This window comes from Chenopodium album, chromosome 19 (genome assembly GCF_948465745.1).
Source record: "Chenopodium album chromosome 19, dcCheAlbu1.1, whole genome shotgun sequence".
Lineage (NCBI taxonomy): Eukaryota > Viridiplantae > Streptophyta > Magnoliopsida > Caryophyllales > Amaranthaceae > Chenopodium > Chenopodium album.
Window position 1 is genome coordinate 29,127,961 of NC_137852.1, and position 19,403 is coordinate 29,147,363.

Below are 19,403 nucleotides of genomic sequence, written 5' to 3' on the forward strand. Positions count from 1 at the left end.
GAGCCTAGGCTGGCTGGTGCGTGCTAGCGCACTCATGCTAGCATCGCAAGGCTAGGCGCTGCCTAGTGCGTGCTAGCATGCTAGGCGCAGCCTTGTGCGCGCAATGGCTAGCAAGCCATGCCGCAACAAGCTGCTGGAGCTAGCACGCTAGGCGCGCCAGCCCGCAACAGCTAGCAGCAGCATGGCTAGGCCATTGCTTGCTGCCTAGCAGCGCTGGCCGAGGCACAAGGGCAGCAGCAGCAGCCCGCACAAGCATGCTGGGCGTGCTGGCCAGCAGCAGCAGCCCGCATGCAAGTGTTGGGCTTGCTGGGCTTGCTGGGCGTGGCTGCCACGGACAGCAGCACATGGCAGCCCACCTTGGCTGCCTTGGTGCCCAAGGGTGGGTGCCATGTGGCTTGTGGTCCTTGAGTGTGTGGGGAATGAGTTGGCCGGTTATGGGAGAGGGAGTGGGGAGCAAGTTTGGTCCCCCCCTTCTCCAAATGGTCCTCACCTAACCACTCACATGAGCTTGCCACTTGTTGATTTATTACTAGCTTGATTATTGATTTTATTTTAGCTTTAAAATAAAATGGAAAAATCATACTATCCCACATTGATGGGAGAGTAAATGATACTCCCATCATTTCCTATAAATACCCAAGTATGGGCATTGGGAAAGATGCTTGAGTAAGAGTTGGAAAAGGCATCACAATTAGTGAAAACCTTTGAACTCAATATTATTACTCGGGTTTTTGTTGGTCGGGTCTTGCTAACTCCAAGACATTGGACCTAGTCGGTTTTGTTGGTGCGGGTGGACTTCGTTGGAGGTCTCCGTGCGAGCGGGACTTGAAGCTTTCAAGTAAGAGCTCATTTGGAGCGAAGCACGCGTCAAGGGTAATTAGCTTATCTTAATCTTGTGATTAATTTAATTATGTTTATGGTTTTATTTATTGCGAGTGCGGTCTTGTTTTTGGGTTTGTTTCCGCGGTGAGTCGGACTCACCAAACCCCAACAACTATACCTTAAATTTTGTAAAATACTCCGTTCTTTTTTACTTAATTAACCCGCTTTGACTTTTACACTATTCATCACCCCTCCTTTGACCGTCTTTGGTGAATAATATGTAAGGACAAACATATTTATGTGATATCTTTTTGAATTCGTCTTAATAAATACTATCATAATATATAACTTTTATAATTTTTACTTATTGAGAATCAAAGTTATTGATCGTTAAAGTTTTGCATTAGCAAGCGTGATAAAAGAAACATGTAAAAAAGAACAAAAGTATAGTATTTGAACTTTTAACACGTGTAATAGCACGGGTTCTATACTAGTCTATAAATATACTACAACCACTGACATCATCACCTTTTTCAATTTGTACACGTGTCAGCTTCTCCTTTATTTTTTTCCCGCCTAAACTTTTTTCTTTTCTTTTTCATATATATATTTTTTAAAAAATCTAAATAATGATTGTAAAGTACGAGTAATTTAATACAGTACATTAAACTTTTTAGTTATCATTACTTTTTCTTTTAAAAACCTTAAGAAAAACAAATATAAGTTTTTATCTCCATCTAATTACAAAGTTCGCTAAATATTATTCTAGACGTGAATTTTCATTTGTTTATATTATTCTAATTTTTGTAATTTGGTTTATGTTAATAATATCGTATGTAATACAAAGAATTATGTACATATTGTTGTTTCAAAAAAAAAAAAAAAAAAGAATTAGGCCCTGTTTGGTGGTAGCCTTTGAGATAGCGGGTAGCGTTTTGACCGGTCAAAACACTACTAGAAAAAATATGAGAGTGTTTGGCAAGATAGCGATTTTAGTAGCGGTTAGCGATAGAGGTACAGTTTAGGTAGTTTTTCTCAAACGTTAAAAATAGTAGCGTTTAGAAGTAGCGGGTAGCGTTTGACAAATTTTTATTAATTTTAAAACAATATTTATATGAATTTTGATATTACAATCGCTACTTTTGTCAAACACTCATACTATCAACCGTTACTTTGACTGCTAACCTCTACCCATTACTAATTGACCGCTACTCATTACCTTAACAGCTACCCGCTACTCGACCGCTAAAAGCTACCCGCTACCGCTACTTTTGCCAAACAGGACTTTAGGTACATATTTGGACTGATATGTCTGTGAAGTTTACAGAATTACAAATTCTTTTATTATATCCGTGCTTATTTGTGTTAACTGATATTTTTGTTTATTTAAGCAACTTTTAAGAAAATCACTCGTTATCGAGGTCCGGGATTTAAGCATTTAACCTCTCGCTCAAAACTAATGCTCCGTGCCTCCGTAAGCCATTGAGATTAAATGACAAAATTGGCCCGGAATATGCTTTTTCATTTAAATTAGACACGATTCGTCATCATCATATCATCTACTACGATTGATTATCATCAAAATCATCATAATAACTGGTGTGTCCAAATTCAATTTCCACCAATCAACTAAAAATCATGGAATCATCTCCATTCAAGGAAGATGTACTCAAGGGAAAAGTGGCGCTGTTAACAGGAGGTGGGTCTGGAATTGGGTTTGAGATTGCAACTCAGTTTGGTAAACATGGTGCTTCCATCGCTATTATGGGCAGACGTAGACAAGCTCTTGATGCTGCCGTTTCGTCTCTCGCTTCCCTAGGCATTCCTGTACTCCTCCTTACCTTCAATTTGATTTGTATTTTTTTAAAAAAAATTTGTTTTTGGTTTTATCAAGATTTCTTAATTTTATGTTATTTTGTTTTTAGAATTTGACTGGTCTTGTGCTTTCTACTTGGGTGGATTTGACATGCAAATAATTGAAATGATTGATTTTGGGTGTTTTTTTTTTTGGAATTTTTGTCGATGAATACACGGAATAATCTCTTTTAATTCATGTAGCCGACCCCAGTTTGGGATTAAGGCTTTGATCGATTGATTGAACTTTTAATTTGGACTTTATTTTTTTTTTCCCCTGTTTATATTAGCAGATCATTTTGTGGTAGTATGTAGCTTTGGGAACTTGTTTTTTACTCTCCTATAGATGGTTTCGTGTATTTCTGTGTGGAATTGAAATCTTTAATGGTGCTATGTGGCTCCATTAAATCATTAATATGGAGTTTTGCTTTGTTGATTTCAACTGTGTAACCTTTCGGGTGTTTGGGCTGTTTAGTATAGGCGTTTGGTAGCTGGTAATAAATTGCAGTAATGCGAATTAAATAAAGGGTAATTTAGTATGGAAAACAACCTATAATTTTCATGGACAAATTCATCCCCTAAGCCTTTCTTTTATTGATTACCATCCATTATCACTTGGGAGGTGATATTAGATGTGAAAGGGAGATTAGGAAGAAAAATAGACAATTTGGGGGTTATCTTGAGTGATCGTGGTAATGAACATTGATTATCTTTCCAGATTTAGGGTGTGTTCTATTCACCTGATTTTCACTTATCTTAACTTAACTTAACTTATCTCAACTTAACTGAACTTATATGAACTTAACTGAACTTATCCGAACTTATGAAAACTTATTTTAGTTGTAATCTGAAGTTGGGCAACCATTATTATAACTTATTCTGAATTGAACTTATCTGAACTTATTTATCCCGAACGAAATTTATCTGAACTTATTAAACCTAAAATAAGTGAAAATAAGGTGAACAAATAATACCCTTACACTCAAATTTATTACTGTTACTATTGTTCATAACTGGTTACCTAACGAGCCGTTGAAGGAGGAATTTGCAGACTACAATGGGTAGAAAAAATTGTCTTGCTAATGTATGGTAGGGTAGCTTTTGATGCTGGTATCACAGCAGGTTATTGCAATAGGCCTAATGGTAGAGATGTTGCGATTTAGTTCTTCATTATAATGTTTAATACTTTCCTTTTAGATATCAATCTCATTCCTACTACTTCCTGAAGTAATTTTTGTATGAAAGTTAGCTGAAAATTATACAACAATAGTACTGTGAATTGTTCTTGTAGACGTGATTAGAGTTGAGGCAAACCAACCTCATTAAATAGGTTATTGCAATGAAACCTGTTGGTAAAGGTGCTGGACAATCTTAATACATGTGGTGACTTCTTATTTTGGTCCTGCTTAATTTATGCGGTGGTTTTCGTGCTTTAAGCATGAAACCTCAACCTACCGTGTCTTGTACTTTCCAACAACTATAGTCTCTCCCTTCTCCCTTTTCTGTCCTTTTTATAATTTTTTATTTTGGCATTTGTATGTGGATAGAGTTTAATTTTGACTTAACCGTATGTAGCAGAGCTTGTCTGGTAATTTATAGAATGTAATAGTTGAATATGGTTCTGATTTCTCATTCCTTAGCCTGTAGAATTTTTCTCCTGATTTGCATCAATATCTTTGTTATCTGCAGGCCATTGGGTTTGAAGGGGATGTACGAAAGCTGGAAGATGCAAGAAGGGTAGTGGAGTCAACTTTCCAGCATTATGGACAGATTGATATTCTTGTAAATGCTGCAGCTGGCAATTTTCTTGCGTCTGCAGAGGATTTATCTCCTAATGGATTTCGAACAGGTTAGGAGTTAATCCATCCTATCATCAGACTGAAATGGCTGGCATGATGTCCTTCCTCAAGCACCACAATTATGACATGACATATCACTTCTATGAGTATCGAGTATATACTGTCTTCTTGATTATACAAAGTAATTTATCGTTAAGAGGAAATGACTTGCATGATGAGCTTTTGATATATGAAGTATGACTAGCAATGGGTGTTTGTTTTTAGAAATAAGTATTTAGACTGGAAAAAAGAAATTTCTTATTTTAAAACGAATTGTAAAAGCTAGAATACCAAAACCTTAACATGTATCCATATATGAATTTTCATGCCAATCACATTGCAAATCTAACAAACATCCAGAGATCCTACCTAACAATTCCAAGGTAAAGCACAAAATTCCAACCATCGCCACTCACCTTTTATTATTTTCCACTTTATATCATAACAGTAGCTTATTCATTAACAAACTCATAAGTCTACATTCAGAGATAGTCACTAACATACCGTACAAATCTTGAGTTTAGTTGAGAATGAGGCATATATATCCCCCAACAAAAGAATAATAAATGAAAAGAAGACAAATATACATTATGTAATAAAATTCAAGTTGGTTCTTCCCTCTCGCATCACTCGATCTCCCCTCCCTTCTTGAAAATGTCCTAGGCTAGCATTTTCTCTTTTATTTTTTGCAGATAATACTTAGTTTTTTTAGATGCATCACTTTCTATATTTGGAAATTTTAATTTAGATTCATCACTTTCCTTTTTGTTTAATAATTCTTCTCTATCTCTCTCATATCACATGGGTCTACTTTTTCCTTTCTCTCTATCTCTTTCATCTTTAAAAATTGCCAAGGAGTATGTGAATCTGAAAGTGATGCATCTAATAAAAAACGGAGGAAGTAGTATACTTTTTGCATGTGCTAATGTTGAGAAAGCTGGGGTTATTCGTGAGGTGACTTGGAGGTGTATGAAAAAGGTTTTTGGCAATTAGTGGGTCTTGATAAAACTATCATCTTATAAAGGAGAGAAAGGGGATCCTTGCTGCTAGTTTTAGAGTGAGATTCTGGATATTGATGATAGATACTTGGGCTCTCCAATAATTATTGGAAAATCCAAGGTGATAATTAAAGGAGTAAAGGTATTATAAAAAAGGTGTGTAAGAAGACTCCAAGCCTAGAAAGGGATAATTTTGTGTAAAGCAGGTTGAATAAAGCGTTTCATCCAATTCCAACCTTATTTCCTTCCTTTCTTTTCAGATTAACTACAGTCATTACCTCATTGATTTCACATTTTGGGTAGAGTTAAAAGAAAGGTGAGCCGAAGATGCATTGGGCTGCATGGAGGAAACTTTGTAGCACCAAGGCAGCGTGCGGTCTTGGTTTTCTTGATTTGAAGATGTTTAATGCAGCGCTTTTGAGGAAGCAAGTGTGGCGTCATGTGCCCCACACTTTTTCCTTGGCAGGTTAAACTCAAGGGCATGATGTTTCCCAGAAATAGATGTCTTGAATTCATTGCTGGATGTAATCTTAGCTAGAAATGATGGGGTGTTTGAGGGTGCCAAAATGGGTGGTATAGAGAGGAATGAGATGGCGTGTGTATGGTGGACTACAGATTAAGTTTGGGGAGTCCTTGGATATCACGGGTAGTTTGCCTAGAGGTAACTTGTGTGAGAATTTGATGGTATGTGAGCTAATCAATGAGAATTCTTGCTGTTGGTATATAGAAAAGATTTAGCGGACCTTTCCTTTTGAGAGGGAACAAGTCCTTATCACACTGTTGAGTTCTCATTCTTCTATCGATAACATTTGCTAGAATTTAGAGGACAGGGAATATTCTGGTCGTTCAGCTGACTAAGCTTTCTTTGGGCAGAGGTTATTGAGTTTGGGGTTGCTGCAACTTTGGGTTGTTCAGACATATAGAAAAAAATTTAGAACACTACAAGAATTAAAATATATATTATTTGGAGGGCACATAGTGGAGCCCAAACCAGCCTAGGTTGGATCTTCACAAAATTTTTTTAGTCATGGGGAATTTTATTGTACAGTTTTTCTTTCATGAATGGACAGTGGTGGAAATTGAATTACACACTCGGAGGAATTGTGTCTTCATTATGCTGGTTTAGGAAGAGTGTCACAGGGAGTTTGAGCAGATTATTTCCTTGTGGACCTTGTTGGGGCTTGCTTTAAGAGGATGAATGTGTTAATACGTTGCAGATCTGTGTGATATCGGTGGGCCATTTGGGGAGGTAGAATGTAGAAAACTAGAAATAGGAGAAGTTTCCATGGAGAATTTTTTTAGGAACATTGCCTATATTGATAAGTTGCTAGGGGAACTGAAGAAGGAAGGGAGGAGGGACTTCAACTCGTCGTAGTGCATTGGGTATAGGGAAAGTGGAAAGATTTTTAGCGTATAGGATTTGCTTGTAGAGGAAGCAAGTGAGTTTGCTGGAGGGAAAGGAAGGTGAACTGCAATGTGTGTTGAGAGATTAAGGGGAGAGGGGGTATTGAGAAAGTCATAGGGAGTATATTTGCTTACTGGGATAGAACAAGCCTCTAAAAAGCTTCTACCTTTCAATTGCCCCCTTTCTTCATTGCTGTTGCTGCTGCTCTTTGATTTTTCCTGATGTGTTTTAGTCTAGTGTGGTTGTACGAGATGATGCAGCTATGTCCAAGCTTGGCGTTACCTGGCATTTTCATGATATGTTAGTAGTTGATTGGCAGAGGCAAAGAATATTTTTGTTTGAAGCTAGTAAACGAGCATGGCTATAGAATTGTAATTATCAAAATTGATAATTATAATCTGATAAATACATTTCAAAAATGAACGGTTGGTTGCAAAAGCCTACATCTCATCTTACGTGACATCTTTCATATTTGTGAAATTTGAATTGAGTCCTTGGTCTCCTTTCCTTGGGTGGTTTCTAGTAGATTAAATGAGATCATTGTTTGTTATGGGTCATTGGTGTAAGGGTTTGGGTTAATAAGTTTCAGTGTTTCTTCGTAGTCGGATGGCGTTGCTTTATTTAGTATAATTAGTGTGTTCAATCTGCAATATACTCAGAGATAAGGTAGCAAAATGCGTAAACCTATATCGAGTCTCACGAAATATATGCTCCTCTGAGCATAATTTAACCCAAAAATATATAGCTTTTTAATAAGAGAAGAAAATTTGCGTTGAATTAAATAAGAAAAGCACATTTCTAACTTAAGAAGCTGTTACATGTAAGCCTGATCTATATGATTGATGAGCCCACTAAAGCCTGGGTAACTCTATCCCATGGCAATTTGTCTGATCGTCTAGCTCCTACACAATTTTTTTCCGTTCTAACCAAAGACACCACTGTACAATGATATAGACAAAAAGGCATTATGCCACAGCACCTTCTAATTCATAAAATCATCTCATCAAACAAAATAGGAAACAACCTAAATAATCTAAGCTTGCAACGTTAACTGATGAACGTTTAAATTCTTGATCTTTTAATATACAAAAAATTTCTTATTCGATATAATGAGTAAATTCTTAAACATGACTTTGTAACTTTCTTTCATTAATTATATATGAGCAGAACTTTCGCATGTCTACAAAATGTCATTTCTAAGAATTTTGCTTATTTATCTCAAAATGAGTAAAACAATAACCAATTTACAAGTTCTTTCAATGAATTTTAAACTTGTTTGTTATAGATGAACTCAGTTACACAAATTTGCTCATTTGCACAAATGCATTCATTAGCTTGTTTTGCTTAAAATTTGCTGCAATAATCATCACAGTCAAACAATTTTCCAAAAAAATAGACGAATTCATAGTGAATTTGTGATTTGATTGAAATTGCATAATTAACTCATTTGGGATTTTTTTATTTTTTTTTTTATATAAACTTTTCAATCATCGTAAGTAATTCAAAGATGGGTTTGATTTTGGTGGAGTAATTAGGCAGCAATGTTGCATGCAAGTTACCCAACAAAGATGAAGAGTGACAGATTGATAGGGCAATTCTCCTTCGAGGCTTCTATTCAATATTCACAGAGTATGTATACATCGCATACGAATACCCTAATATATTAGAATGCTAATATGGACAAATAATAATATTTTCATATTTTTATGGCTTAACCAGATTAATTGGATTTGGTAATGAAAATGGGATATTCATTTGTGTCTACCAATTGTCGGTATTTTTGGAAAATTGATCTTAAGTAAGTGAGGTTGGAGAATTGGTGTTGTTATTTTTAGTGATGGAGAGATATTTTATAGGAAGATTTGAAGCAATAAAAAATATCGATTGATATTTCAAAGTGAATGAGGAGAGAAAATGAAAATATGCATAGGAGATGGATGGATTTTTATTGTGAAAGGGGAGGAAAGAAAAATAGGGTATTCTAATTGGAGAGAGAAAGAGAGAAGTGGTGAAAGATTTTTTATGTTGTCAAATAAAACACCATAACAATCAAAATGATTATAAATCCTAACTTATCTAGTAAAGTTTGGGGATTTAGCTAGCTCGTTACAAACTATAGTGATTAAACTAAACACACTAAACAAAGACTAGAGATATTATGAATGAAGTAATCACATCAATCAAGCACCAAGGAAATGGGTCAAGCATAACTCTTCACTCAAGCAACACCAAGGGTATAGGAAATGAGAATAAGATGTGAACTAAGAAATTCATTGATATTTGTTTGGAGGCCAAAACAGAAAGAAAAAGGCAGTTTTTTTTTTTATTTTTTTATTTTATTTTTTTTATTTTATTTTTATCAATGATTTAAAACACAATCCAACAACCTATCAACCTATCGGGGTTGATTGATTTCTCATAAAAACAAGATTACTCTATCATCATAAGCTTGCATACAACAAGGTACAATTAAAAGAAATCTTCCAATGAATCTCAGTATATCACACTATCTTCATATCCTTGGTCAATTCATCAAATTACAACAAATGATTATTCATATGAAATAATGGAAGATCATGAAAAGTAAAGCAGTTAATCACAAATAATCCCAAACCTAACCCTTAATTTGCTCAAGATCCAAGCGGTCTATGCATGAGGGAATCAGTGCATTTGGAGTCTTTTTTTACAAAACTGGTGAGGGCGTGCTGGTCCCATGAGCGCGGCCTGCATTTTCTCCCTTCACTCTCCTCCTTAGCTTCATGCTTCTTTCTAGGCTTCCATGCTCGGCCAAACAATCTCCCAACGAATTTGGGGATCCCAAGAAATCTACACAAAGGTAGCAAAGCAAATGGGAGAGTAGAATTGATAAGGCAATGCATGAAAACCGTTAAGAAACGAGCATAAACGTGCACTCACCATTTACCAGTGAAGCACAATGCATGAATATTATTGGATTCAAAAGCTACAAAAACAAGCTAAAAACAAGCATGAAACCTAACCTTGAAGTGACATTATATGTCACTCGTCAGAAGGGGGTGGGAGCGGTAGGGAGGGAGAGAGGATAATTCAATTTGGTTCTAGAAATTTTGGATGGAAAATTAGTTTGGATGTTTTTTAGACCAGATGTAAAATACAAATTGCTGAAAATTTAGGCTGTTTTATTATTATTTATTTATTTTCTTTATTTTTCCTGCTTTGTATTTTATTATATTTAAGCCTCATTCGCCTAAGTAGTCTAACTAAATTAATTTAGACCTATTCATTGAAATTATGGAAACACTCTTTCTTTTGAAATTACTCTTCTTTTTTGAAAGATTTAAAATTACTCTTCTAAACACATGAAATTGTAAGGGAAACTTTTCACTTCATTTGTAATCAAAACATTCCTGACCAGAAAGTGACATTTACACATTTTTTTTTGGCTTAATTAACATTCAGCATCCGAGCTTCATGAAATGGTAAAACCATCTTAATGAACTATATATGAAGGTAAATTGCATAACTCTATGTTCCTTACAATAGAGATCACATGATACTCGAAAATAAAGACTTACTAGCCAAAAGCTGCTTGACATGACAGATGAAATTAAAGTCAGGAGGAAACTGCAAGCCTTAAACCAAGTTGTCAGCATGTAAGGATAAGCCCAAAAACCATTCTGTATTTTTTCATAAATCTATGATTTATCACTTGCAGGACTCTCACTTATTCAATTGTAATGAAAGTAAAAAGTCGTTGGAAAGGTTCTGTAACACAGTAATGTCGCTTCCAGCATGCTGCAATGTGAAATCATCATCTCCAAACCATTCCCACGTCTTATGCCACCACCTTTCCTAACCTGAACCATAATATGGTGCAGCAGCTCACACATGCACTGAGTCCTTGACCAGTACTAAGCTAAAAATCTTCGAGCAAGAGACTGTTTCCCAAAAAATTGTGCATTTGTGCTTGAAGTTTTGTAAAACACTTCATGATATAGTTGCATCATCACCTTCTTTTCCTTGCCCTTTTCAGTTCTATGAAATATAATAGTCACAATGCCAAATTGAGTTATCGATTCCCCCATTAAGATTAGAGTTGGCAAGCGTGTTGTATCGTGCCGTGCTTGTGTTCATATTTGAAAATAAGCTAGTTGGGAAAACTCAACACCAATGCAATCCTTTTAGTTAAACTTATCATGTACTTAAAAACGTGTCGGAAACCCTGAACACTAATATACTTTTTCCTTGTTTGATTCTTGGTCATGCTATTTCCGTGTCGGAAACCTTTGGCACTAACCCGTTTCTTTTTGTGTCAAGTTGGGTCGTGTTGTCTCAATTTTTGCTATTTCCAATAAAATCCAATTCCTTCACACATTGTACGGTTAAAAAATGAAGAAACATGTAAGCAAGATGTACACTTGAGTTTGTAAAGCTCATTTCTGTCTATTGAGATAGCAAACTCTAGCCCCCTAATTTGTAACCTACTATTATATTAATCATGTAAGCAAAAGCCTGAAGAGGAGAATTCCATGGTAGGCTTCATGGCTTTGCCTTCTTAATGAATCTCACTAAGAGGAGATAAGGGGAGGGAAGATACCACGTTTACAAGATTAGATTGAAGTACTTGGGAAATGCAATGTAGGACCTTATCTATTCGCTGCTCCTTATTTAAAATTAAGTGAAGTGTTGCTTCCTCTATCACATTTACTTTTGTCTTACCCAGTTATTAGTTCAATACTTATTCTGGTATTTCGCTATAGCAATATGCCAATTGCTAAATATATTTTCAAAATACACAAACTCAAAATTTGTTAATTTTTACTCCTTATTCAAAACAGGTTTGTATTAATACAATTTGTAGTTATTTTAAACTAGTTGACATTTATCTTCAAGTCTATCTTGAGTCAAGTTCAAACCTAGAATTCATTGAGTCGATTTCAAGCTTGAGTTTGTGACGCGCTTGCAATTTGTTCAAGTCAATTGGAGCTCAAGTTCATGCACTTTTTAAAATCAGTAGTACCCCTAGTGCGGACATCATTCTTGAAGTTTTAAGAAATCTTTAATGTTGATTTAATACCTTTCTTACTCTGCAGTGATGGATATTGATTCTGTTGGGACATTCACTATGTGCCATGAAGCACTAAAATATCTCAAGAAAGGGGGCCCAGGAAGAAAGACATCCAGTGGTGGACTAATATTGAATATAAGTGCGACATTGCATTACACAGCATCTTGGTATCAAATTCATGTATCTGCGGCCAAGGTTAGTTGTACAAATTGCTATATCTTGGTCCTTAAAAACATTTTTTTGCTTCCAGTATTCAAAGTAATTCCTTTCTCTCCCCATTAATTGTCAATTGGTGGGTGGTGACGCAGGCAGCTGTTGATGCAACTACCAGAAACTTGGCATTGGAATGGGGTACAGATTATGATATTAGAGTCAATGGAATAGCGCCAGGTCCAATTGGTGATACACCTGGAATGAGTAAACTTGCACCTGAAGAGATAACAAGCAAAGCTAAAGATTACATGCCACTTTATAAACTTGGTGAGAAATGGGACATTGCTATGGCTGCGGTATATCTTGCGTCAGATGCTGGTGAGTAATTCATTTTTATGTATTTTGTCCTTCTTTACTTCTTGATGTACCTAACTATGGTACTTAGTATATAAGAAGTTGTATTTTGTTATAGGAAATACTAACATCTCCCCCCCCCCCCCCCCTAAATTTACTAGAAAATGATGTCAAGATGTGCAATTATCGACTCCATGGGTTATTGACATATATATGTTGTGCTGGCATTTATGATATCAAGTGTACTGGTCTAGTTGCATTTCTCCATAGACATACATTGTAGTGTCGAACATTATTATTCTTACTTTATATGCCTTGTTAAAAATTTGAAATTTAGTTCTTTTATGCAAACTTGAGCTTGTGAATCAGTAGGAAGAAAAAAGAATGTAGATACATTCCTTTTCCATGTAGAAGGACAGTAAGCAGTTGTCACATTTCAGTTAGGTGGTGTGGCACACAAAAAACACAGATTTATATTAATAATTGTTCCACATGCAACATAAGATTGACAACCAAACTACTACTTCCCTGCATACCTGCTTGATTTTTACTTATATCTTTCATTGAAACTAAGGTATATCTATACTAAAAAAAATCTCTTTAATTCCTCACCCCTCCTTTATAATAATATTGAATATGCAACCATTTTCAAATCTGTAGTTTGTGGTGACATCCAACGTTCCCGAGTGTAGTCTCTCTGTGATAATTTGCTTTATTTCACTTTTACAAGATGCTCTATTATTGCAAAAAAATTTGGAAATTGTATGGAACAAATCCCTCATAATTTTTTGTGTTGGCATGTTCTTACAAAATATTTTTCTTATGTTGCTCCCCCCCCCCCCCCCAAAAAAAAAACAAACAAAAAAAAAAAAAAAAAAAAAACTTCTCAAGCTGACAAAATTTGTTGCCTAAATTGTTTACAAATAAATAAAAAATTAACTCACTAGACAACCTGTGAAGTCTGATGTGCTTATTGAGCTGTGTGTATAAAATTGAGTCACTGTTTTTGGTAACCTTGCATAGAGTGCCAAACGCTGATGGTTTGTCTCTTGATGGAGCTTGGTCATGCTGCGTATTATTAGTAATTTAGTACTTCCTCTGTTTTTTTTTTAGTTGACACCTTTCTATTATCATGCTTGCCAACGCATGTTTTTAACGATTAATATCTCTAATTATCAACATTGTAAAATTAGAAAAAGTGGATATTAATAAAATATACATTGAAGCGATTCAAACAAGATCCCACATGAATATGTTTTATCGTATCTATAAACCACAAAAGCGAGTCAAAACGTGTTGTGTGAAAAAATGGAGGAAGTATTACTTTTGTCCAATATAATTTCTTGCTTCACAACTTGGAATGTCTGAGGCGGGTTCCTGTTGCCAATTTGCTATATCTCAGAACATTTTGTATTCAATCACACTTCTGTTCTATTTTTAAGAGAATTTTAGTTGATATATGAGTATCACACCAGGCATGATCATTAATCAGGGTTCCTTATCTCTTTTCCTCCCTAGTATTCGTAAGTGTTTTTGGGTTTTTTGTATGTACCCGAGAGGAGGGTGTATACGTCCCGCGGGAGACAAATCTGCAATGCAACACTCAGAACAGCCCGGTCACCTACAAAACAACGAACCTCCGGTGTGCCGGAGGTTCGCCTCCGACGATCATGTTAGTAACCGGAAGAAGGTATTTTAGAGAGAGAAAGTAGAGAGAAGGGAGAGTAGTTTTGGGAGTCATTGCACTTGGAGGATATTGATTGTATTCCAACTTATGTAAATGATCAGTATTTATAGTGCATTGGGACATGTGCCTTTTAGGTTATTTAACCTAAGTAGATTGGCTTCCCACCGTTTTACGGTTTCTTGGGTTATGGGCTTAAATCCCATTTTTACCCTTCTATCATTGAGTGACACGTGTCATGCTCTAATGGGCTCTTTGAGCGCTAAGCTTAGGGACACGTGTCGATGTGGCATTGGTCCACTTGTCAAGGGTATTTTACCCTAAATAGTAAGTATGTTCAGTATATAATCTATTGAATGTGCTTGGTACTTATTTACCTTTTCCCCTACATTTATTTATTTATTTATTTATTTTTTTGGCATTGGGCTAGAAGATTATTTGCTCGATCAGGAATCATATAACTGCGGTTATGAATTCTGTCTAGTAGAACTTGATATGGCTTTGTAAAATCATCTTTATAAATCAGGGCATTGTTGATAGTCTAAAATTTTCAGTAGTACATTAGTATCCCACTGGTTGGGAAAAGTGTCCTCCTTCTTGATTTTAGATGTTGGACAATGACTGTTCCTTTGATAAAAAGTATATATGCACTTTACCGTCTGCGTTACAATGTCAATGTAAAAGGACTTGGAACCAATTTGATGACAAATGTTTTGTACTCTTTTCATCGATTATTTGCAGTAAATTGATCGGAGGAGCCAAAGAAAGGGAGAGTTTATACTTTTGTAACTGAGATGGTGAAGGAAAAGGGAAGGGTATTGGAATCTGATAATTTGACACATTTTATCCAAATTGGATATTGGTAGATATCCGTATTTTCTTCCTTGCAGTTTCCTTTTGCTACTTTTTAAGTCGTTGGTATTCTTCCTATCAAATTAACCTACTCACCAAGATACTAGCATAGTGATAAATAGGGTTGATGTCCACAAGGAAACGGTGATCGACACAAAATAATAAAAACACAAACAAATGACACAAAATCAGCAAAACAAACAAAAAGAGGGATGTAAACAAGGTGAGACAAGTGCTAGGGGAAGTGGGGGAGAGTCAAACATGGACAACCAAGATAGAGGATAATGAATTTCATAAACAATATGCCAAGGAATAAATAATCCTACTCAAACAACTTATTTCCATACAATCATCCAAGTACATCGATGAACGAGATCTAACCCTAACTAAGATCACTTCCGTGCATCCGATCAAGGCAATCAAATCATGGAATTAATGGTGCACAACATGATTTCACACAATCAAATGGCAAACATTCATCAATACAAGGCATAATCCAATTTATCATCATCATCTAATCAAATCAAACCATGTTCTTATCCCCCTCCCTTCCCCTAGCTAGAAATCTAGCCTAGGGAGGAGAGAGAAACCATTGATACCAAACACGATGTAACAACCATCATCACAAAACTAAACATGATTCACAAACAATGATGAAAAAATCAAAGGCAACAAACTAATCACAAACAAAGACAATAATCAGAAGGAAAGCAATTAACAAAATAAAGAGGAAAGGGGAAAGAAATTACTCAACAAAAGGCTTGGATTAAGATTAACTTCAAAAGAAATCAAGTGCTACAATGGAGAATTGAAGATTACAAAACTAGGTTAAACTCTTTAGAATTAGGGATAAAATCAGAATAGAGTGGCTAATTACATCCAAAAGGGATTATAAGCGGCGCATAACACACCAGTAGAGCGGGCGCTCCACCATATTGGAGCGGCCGTTCCAGTCGAGGGGAGCGGTCTGACCTGTGACAGGTCGCTCTAAAATGTGGAGCGGTTGCTCCAGTCGAGGGGAGCGGTTGCTCCAAAATGTGGAGCGGTCGCTCCAAACCTTCTTCCCAAACTGTGAATCTGAAGTGGAGCGCCTAAACCTATAGGGTAGCGCGACCACTCCAAACTGTCAGCTTAAATATCTAGATGTCCTCTTCAAAAGCTCCAAATTAGCTCCTCAAGGCTTGGTCTTCAAGTGGCTTGAGTTGTCTTGCAAATCATCGTTTCGGAGCAACTAAAACATGCACTCAAGCACACTTGGAAGAAGATAGGGGAGGGGGGATCATTCATGCACTTAGAATAATCATAAAAACAAGTAGGATGGCTTAAATATGCACAAAAAGGCTAAACATCTAGAGAAGAGGAACAAGGAGAGAAAAAGGGGTAAAGTAAAAATAAAAGGGGCTAAGAGCACGAGAAAGAGACTAAATATAGGGGTATATGGAGCATATAAGTGGTCTTTTGGACCAGAGAACTAATAAGACATTTGAACATGGAGGAGATGGAAAACAGAAAATAAAAAAGATTTTTTAAAAGGCTGCAATAAAGGAGAGGGAGCAAAGGTCAAACATTTGAGTGGGTTATGTCAAGAATCGCTTTCTTTGCTTTTCTTCCTTTCAAATTTCCCTCAAAATGATAATGGGGATCCGAGGGTGCACCGACACGAAGAGTGGAGGAGTGGGACCATGATGGGGTTAAACAAGGGAGAGGGAGACCGAAAATGACTTGGTTGGAAGGAATTAGGAAGGATTTGAAGTAAATGGATTTGCATGAGGATCAGGCATTTGATCGCTAGGGATGGAGGAGGAAGATTTTTGTCGATGACTACACGGAGTAATCACTTCTGGTTCATGTAGCCGACCCTGCTTATGGGATTAAGGGTTTGATTGATTGATTGATTGTTTCTTTCATTTTTTTTTTTGGACTAGTTTGATGATCTATCCAAGGAACTTGTATACAAGTTTGATGAAGTAGTTTTTAGGATATTATTATTCTTGATTAACAAAAGCGTTTCCTTTTGTTTAAATACTGAGTTGTTTTTAATTATCCATAGTCCCACTGCATTTAAATCATTAATAGGAAAAGAGGAATATATGATTGTGAGGTACTGAAATTAGAGAAGATAAAGGGAGTATTGCAGGCCCATTTTTTGCCTTGGTTGTTTTCTAAGGATTTTGATACCATAAAGCTCAATAATGAGGTCAATCATGTATCTGATCTTTTAGATTATGGAGAGTGCTTGAAAGATGCTGTTTTTCCAACAAGCCTGAAATCTGTATTCACCTCCAGACATCTATCTTCTGTTCTTTTAGATTACAAAACTCATCTAGTGCTTATAACTGGAAGTTTCCTATCCTTATTGGCAAGATGCAGATTAGTTAAGTTAAATTAAGTTCTATGTGTGGACAGTGGAAATTGTAGCCAGCTATTGTAATAAGGTTACCAATAAAGATAATGTAGGGAAGCAGACTGTTAGTTGGAGGATGCTGAATGATTCTGATTTCAGGGGCATTGAAAATTTGAAAATGTTGGACTGACTTTTTAATAGTGGTGTGTAGTACTTCAGAACTTTGTGTGATCTACCTTATATATTGATAATGACGGTAAAAAATCTAGGTGGTAGATCCTGCATTCCTACCATGGATCTTAGCTCTCTCACGTGTATGTTTTTTTAATTAAATAAAAATACTTGTTCCTGTAAATTATTTTCCATTCTCTAATATGTTCAAGCTGCGCATGTTAGTTTCTTCTGAGATGCTGCATTTAAAATTGTCTCTGCAGTTATGACTTACACCAAGACGTACCTGTTTGCAATTCCTTAAATGTCAGAATCATATTTTTTGTGTCTTTAATCTATTTTTCTGCTGTTTTTGCTACTGTGACTACTAGATCTCTGTGCATATGGTATACATTGCCTCCTAGCCAAAGAAGAGAAGTGTATCTGGCATTACTTGCAATTTCTTTCCGATAAGATGATCTTTTCCGTTTAAAACTAGCTGAGTTTAGTGAGTTTAGATATGCCTCACTTCATTTTTTTGTCGACACATGTTCCCTTTTTCTTTGGAATGGAAGATATCAGGCAGTAACTTAACGATTGGCAGACCAACAAGACATAACTTTACTAGATACATTACGCTCTCTCTATGTTTATAAAGCACATAATCTTCCTCTTAAGCAATTGAAAGAACGCTGCTGATTTGAATCAACTTTTGCAATTTTTCAGGTAAATATGTCAATGGATCAACACTTCCAGTTGATGGAGGACTCTGGCTGAGCCGGCCACGCCATCTGCCCAAAGATGCAGTGAAGGAACTTTCTCGTGTAGTAGAGAAAAAATCAAGAAGTGCTCCAGTTGGGTTTCCTAAGAGCAAGCTGTAATCAGTTAATAGTAGTAATAATAATAATCATACAAGGATTCTGGGTGATCGATGATCATTGCTCTTACCTTCATTAAAATCTTATTTTTATTGGTACTTGGTATGGTGCTGAAGACAAAATGTTGTAATATTCGGAAAAAAAATTTAAAATTTACCAAAAACTCTTGCGACTTCACACTTAATGTTTTGGGTGTTCACGGTGCTTAGCCGGCGGTTGCCCTACCGGGTGAGAAAGTCCATTTTTCAGAACCTCTTTCTTGCGCCCGACTAAAATTGGTGGCCCGGGTGGCTGCCCAACGATATTCTTTCTTCATTCTCGTGCTCGGTCGGGCGGCGGCGGCCTCCAGGTTCGAGCGGTAGACCTACAGTCCTTCGCTTGCATTCGCGTTGTATCGGTCAAAGTTAGCTCTAACTAGACTGCTTTCAACTCCTGTACACCGAGAACTTTATTGCTTCCAAAGCTTGTTTAATTTAGCAAGACCTTAACCTAAGCTAATTAATTAAACATGAATTTGTCTACAATACTTTAAATTATGGGAATTTTGTCAGATAATACCTTTTAAGAGCCTGTTCTCATACGTTGAAATTCAATTCAGTTCAGCTCAGCTCCTAATTTCCTTTCCTTATAAAACATTCATTTCAGTTCAGCTGAGTTCAGCTCAGCTCAGCTGAGTTCAGTCAATCAGAACAGGCCCTAAGTGTGTTTTGTTGTGAGAAAACACCTTATAATTTTTTCTTTTTGTGAAAACACACCTAATACTAGAAATTATTTGTCAAAAAACACCTTAAGGCGGTTTTCGACGTGTTAACTTGATTTTACAGTGTTGACTACCACGTGGGAGTCACGTGCACCGACTTACCCCCCTCCCTTCTAATTTTTTACCCTTTCTTTCCCTCTAACTTTATTTTCTCTCTCCTCTCAATTTCTTCCCCAATTAAACCCCCTGCTCTTCCACCCAAACTCCATTGCTCCCCTATGAAGAAGGTGAACTCCAAATTTGAGCTCCAATTTCTGCAAATAT

The 19,403-nt window shown here is 36.3% G+C and overlaps 1 protein-coding gene across 1 annotated transcript; it reads left to right on the forward strand.

Moving 5' to 3' along the window:
• Positions 1 to 2,337: 2,337 nt before the first annotated feature.
• Positions 2,338 to 18,556, forward strand: LOC145595066 (peroxisomal 2,4-dienoyl-CoA reductase [(3E)-enoyl-CoA-producing]-like). The gene is made up of 5 exons (XM_081651421.1): positions 2,338 to 2,649; positions 4,366 to 4,525; positions 11,990 to 12,159; positions 12,273 to 12,495; positions 18,228 to 18,556. Exons 1-5 carry the CDS (start codon positions 2,461 to 2,463, stop codon positions 18,380 to 18,382), a joined length of 897 nt encoding a protein of 298 aa, XP_081507547.1. The 5' UTR covers positions 2,338 to 2,460; the 3' UTR covers positions 18,383 to 18,556.
• The last annotated feature ends 847 nt before the right edge of the window (positions 18,557 to 19,403 follow it).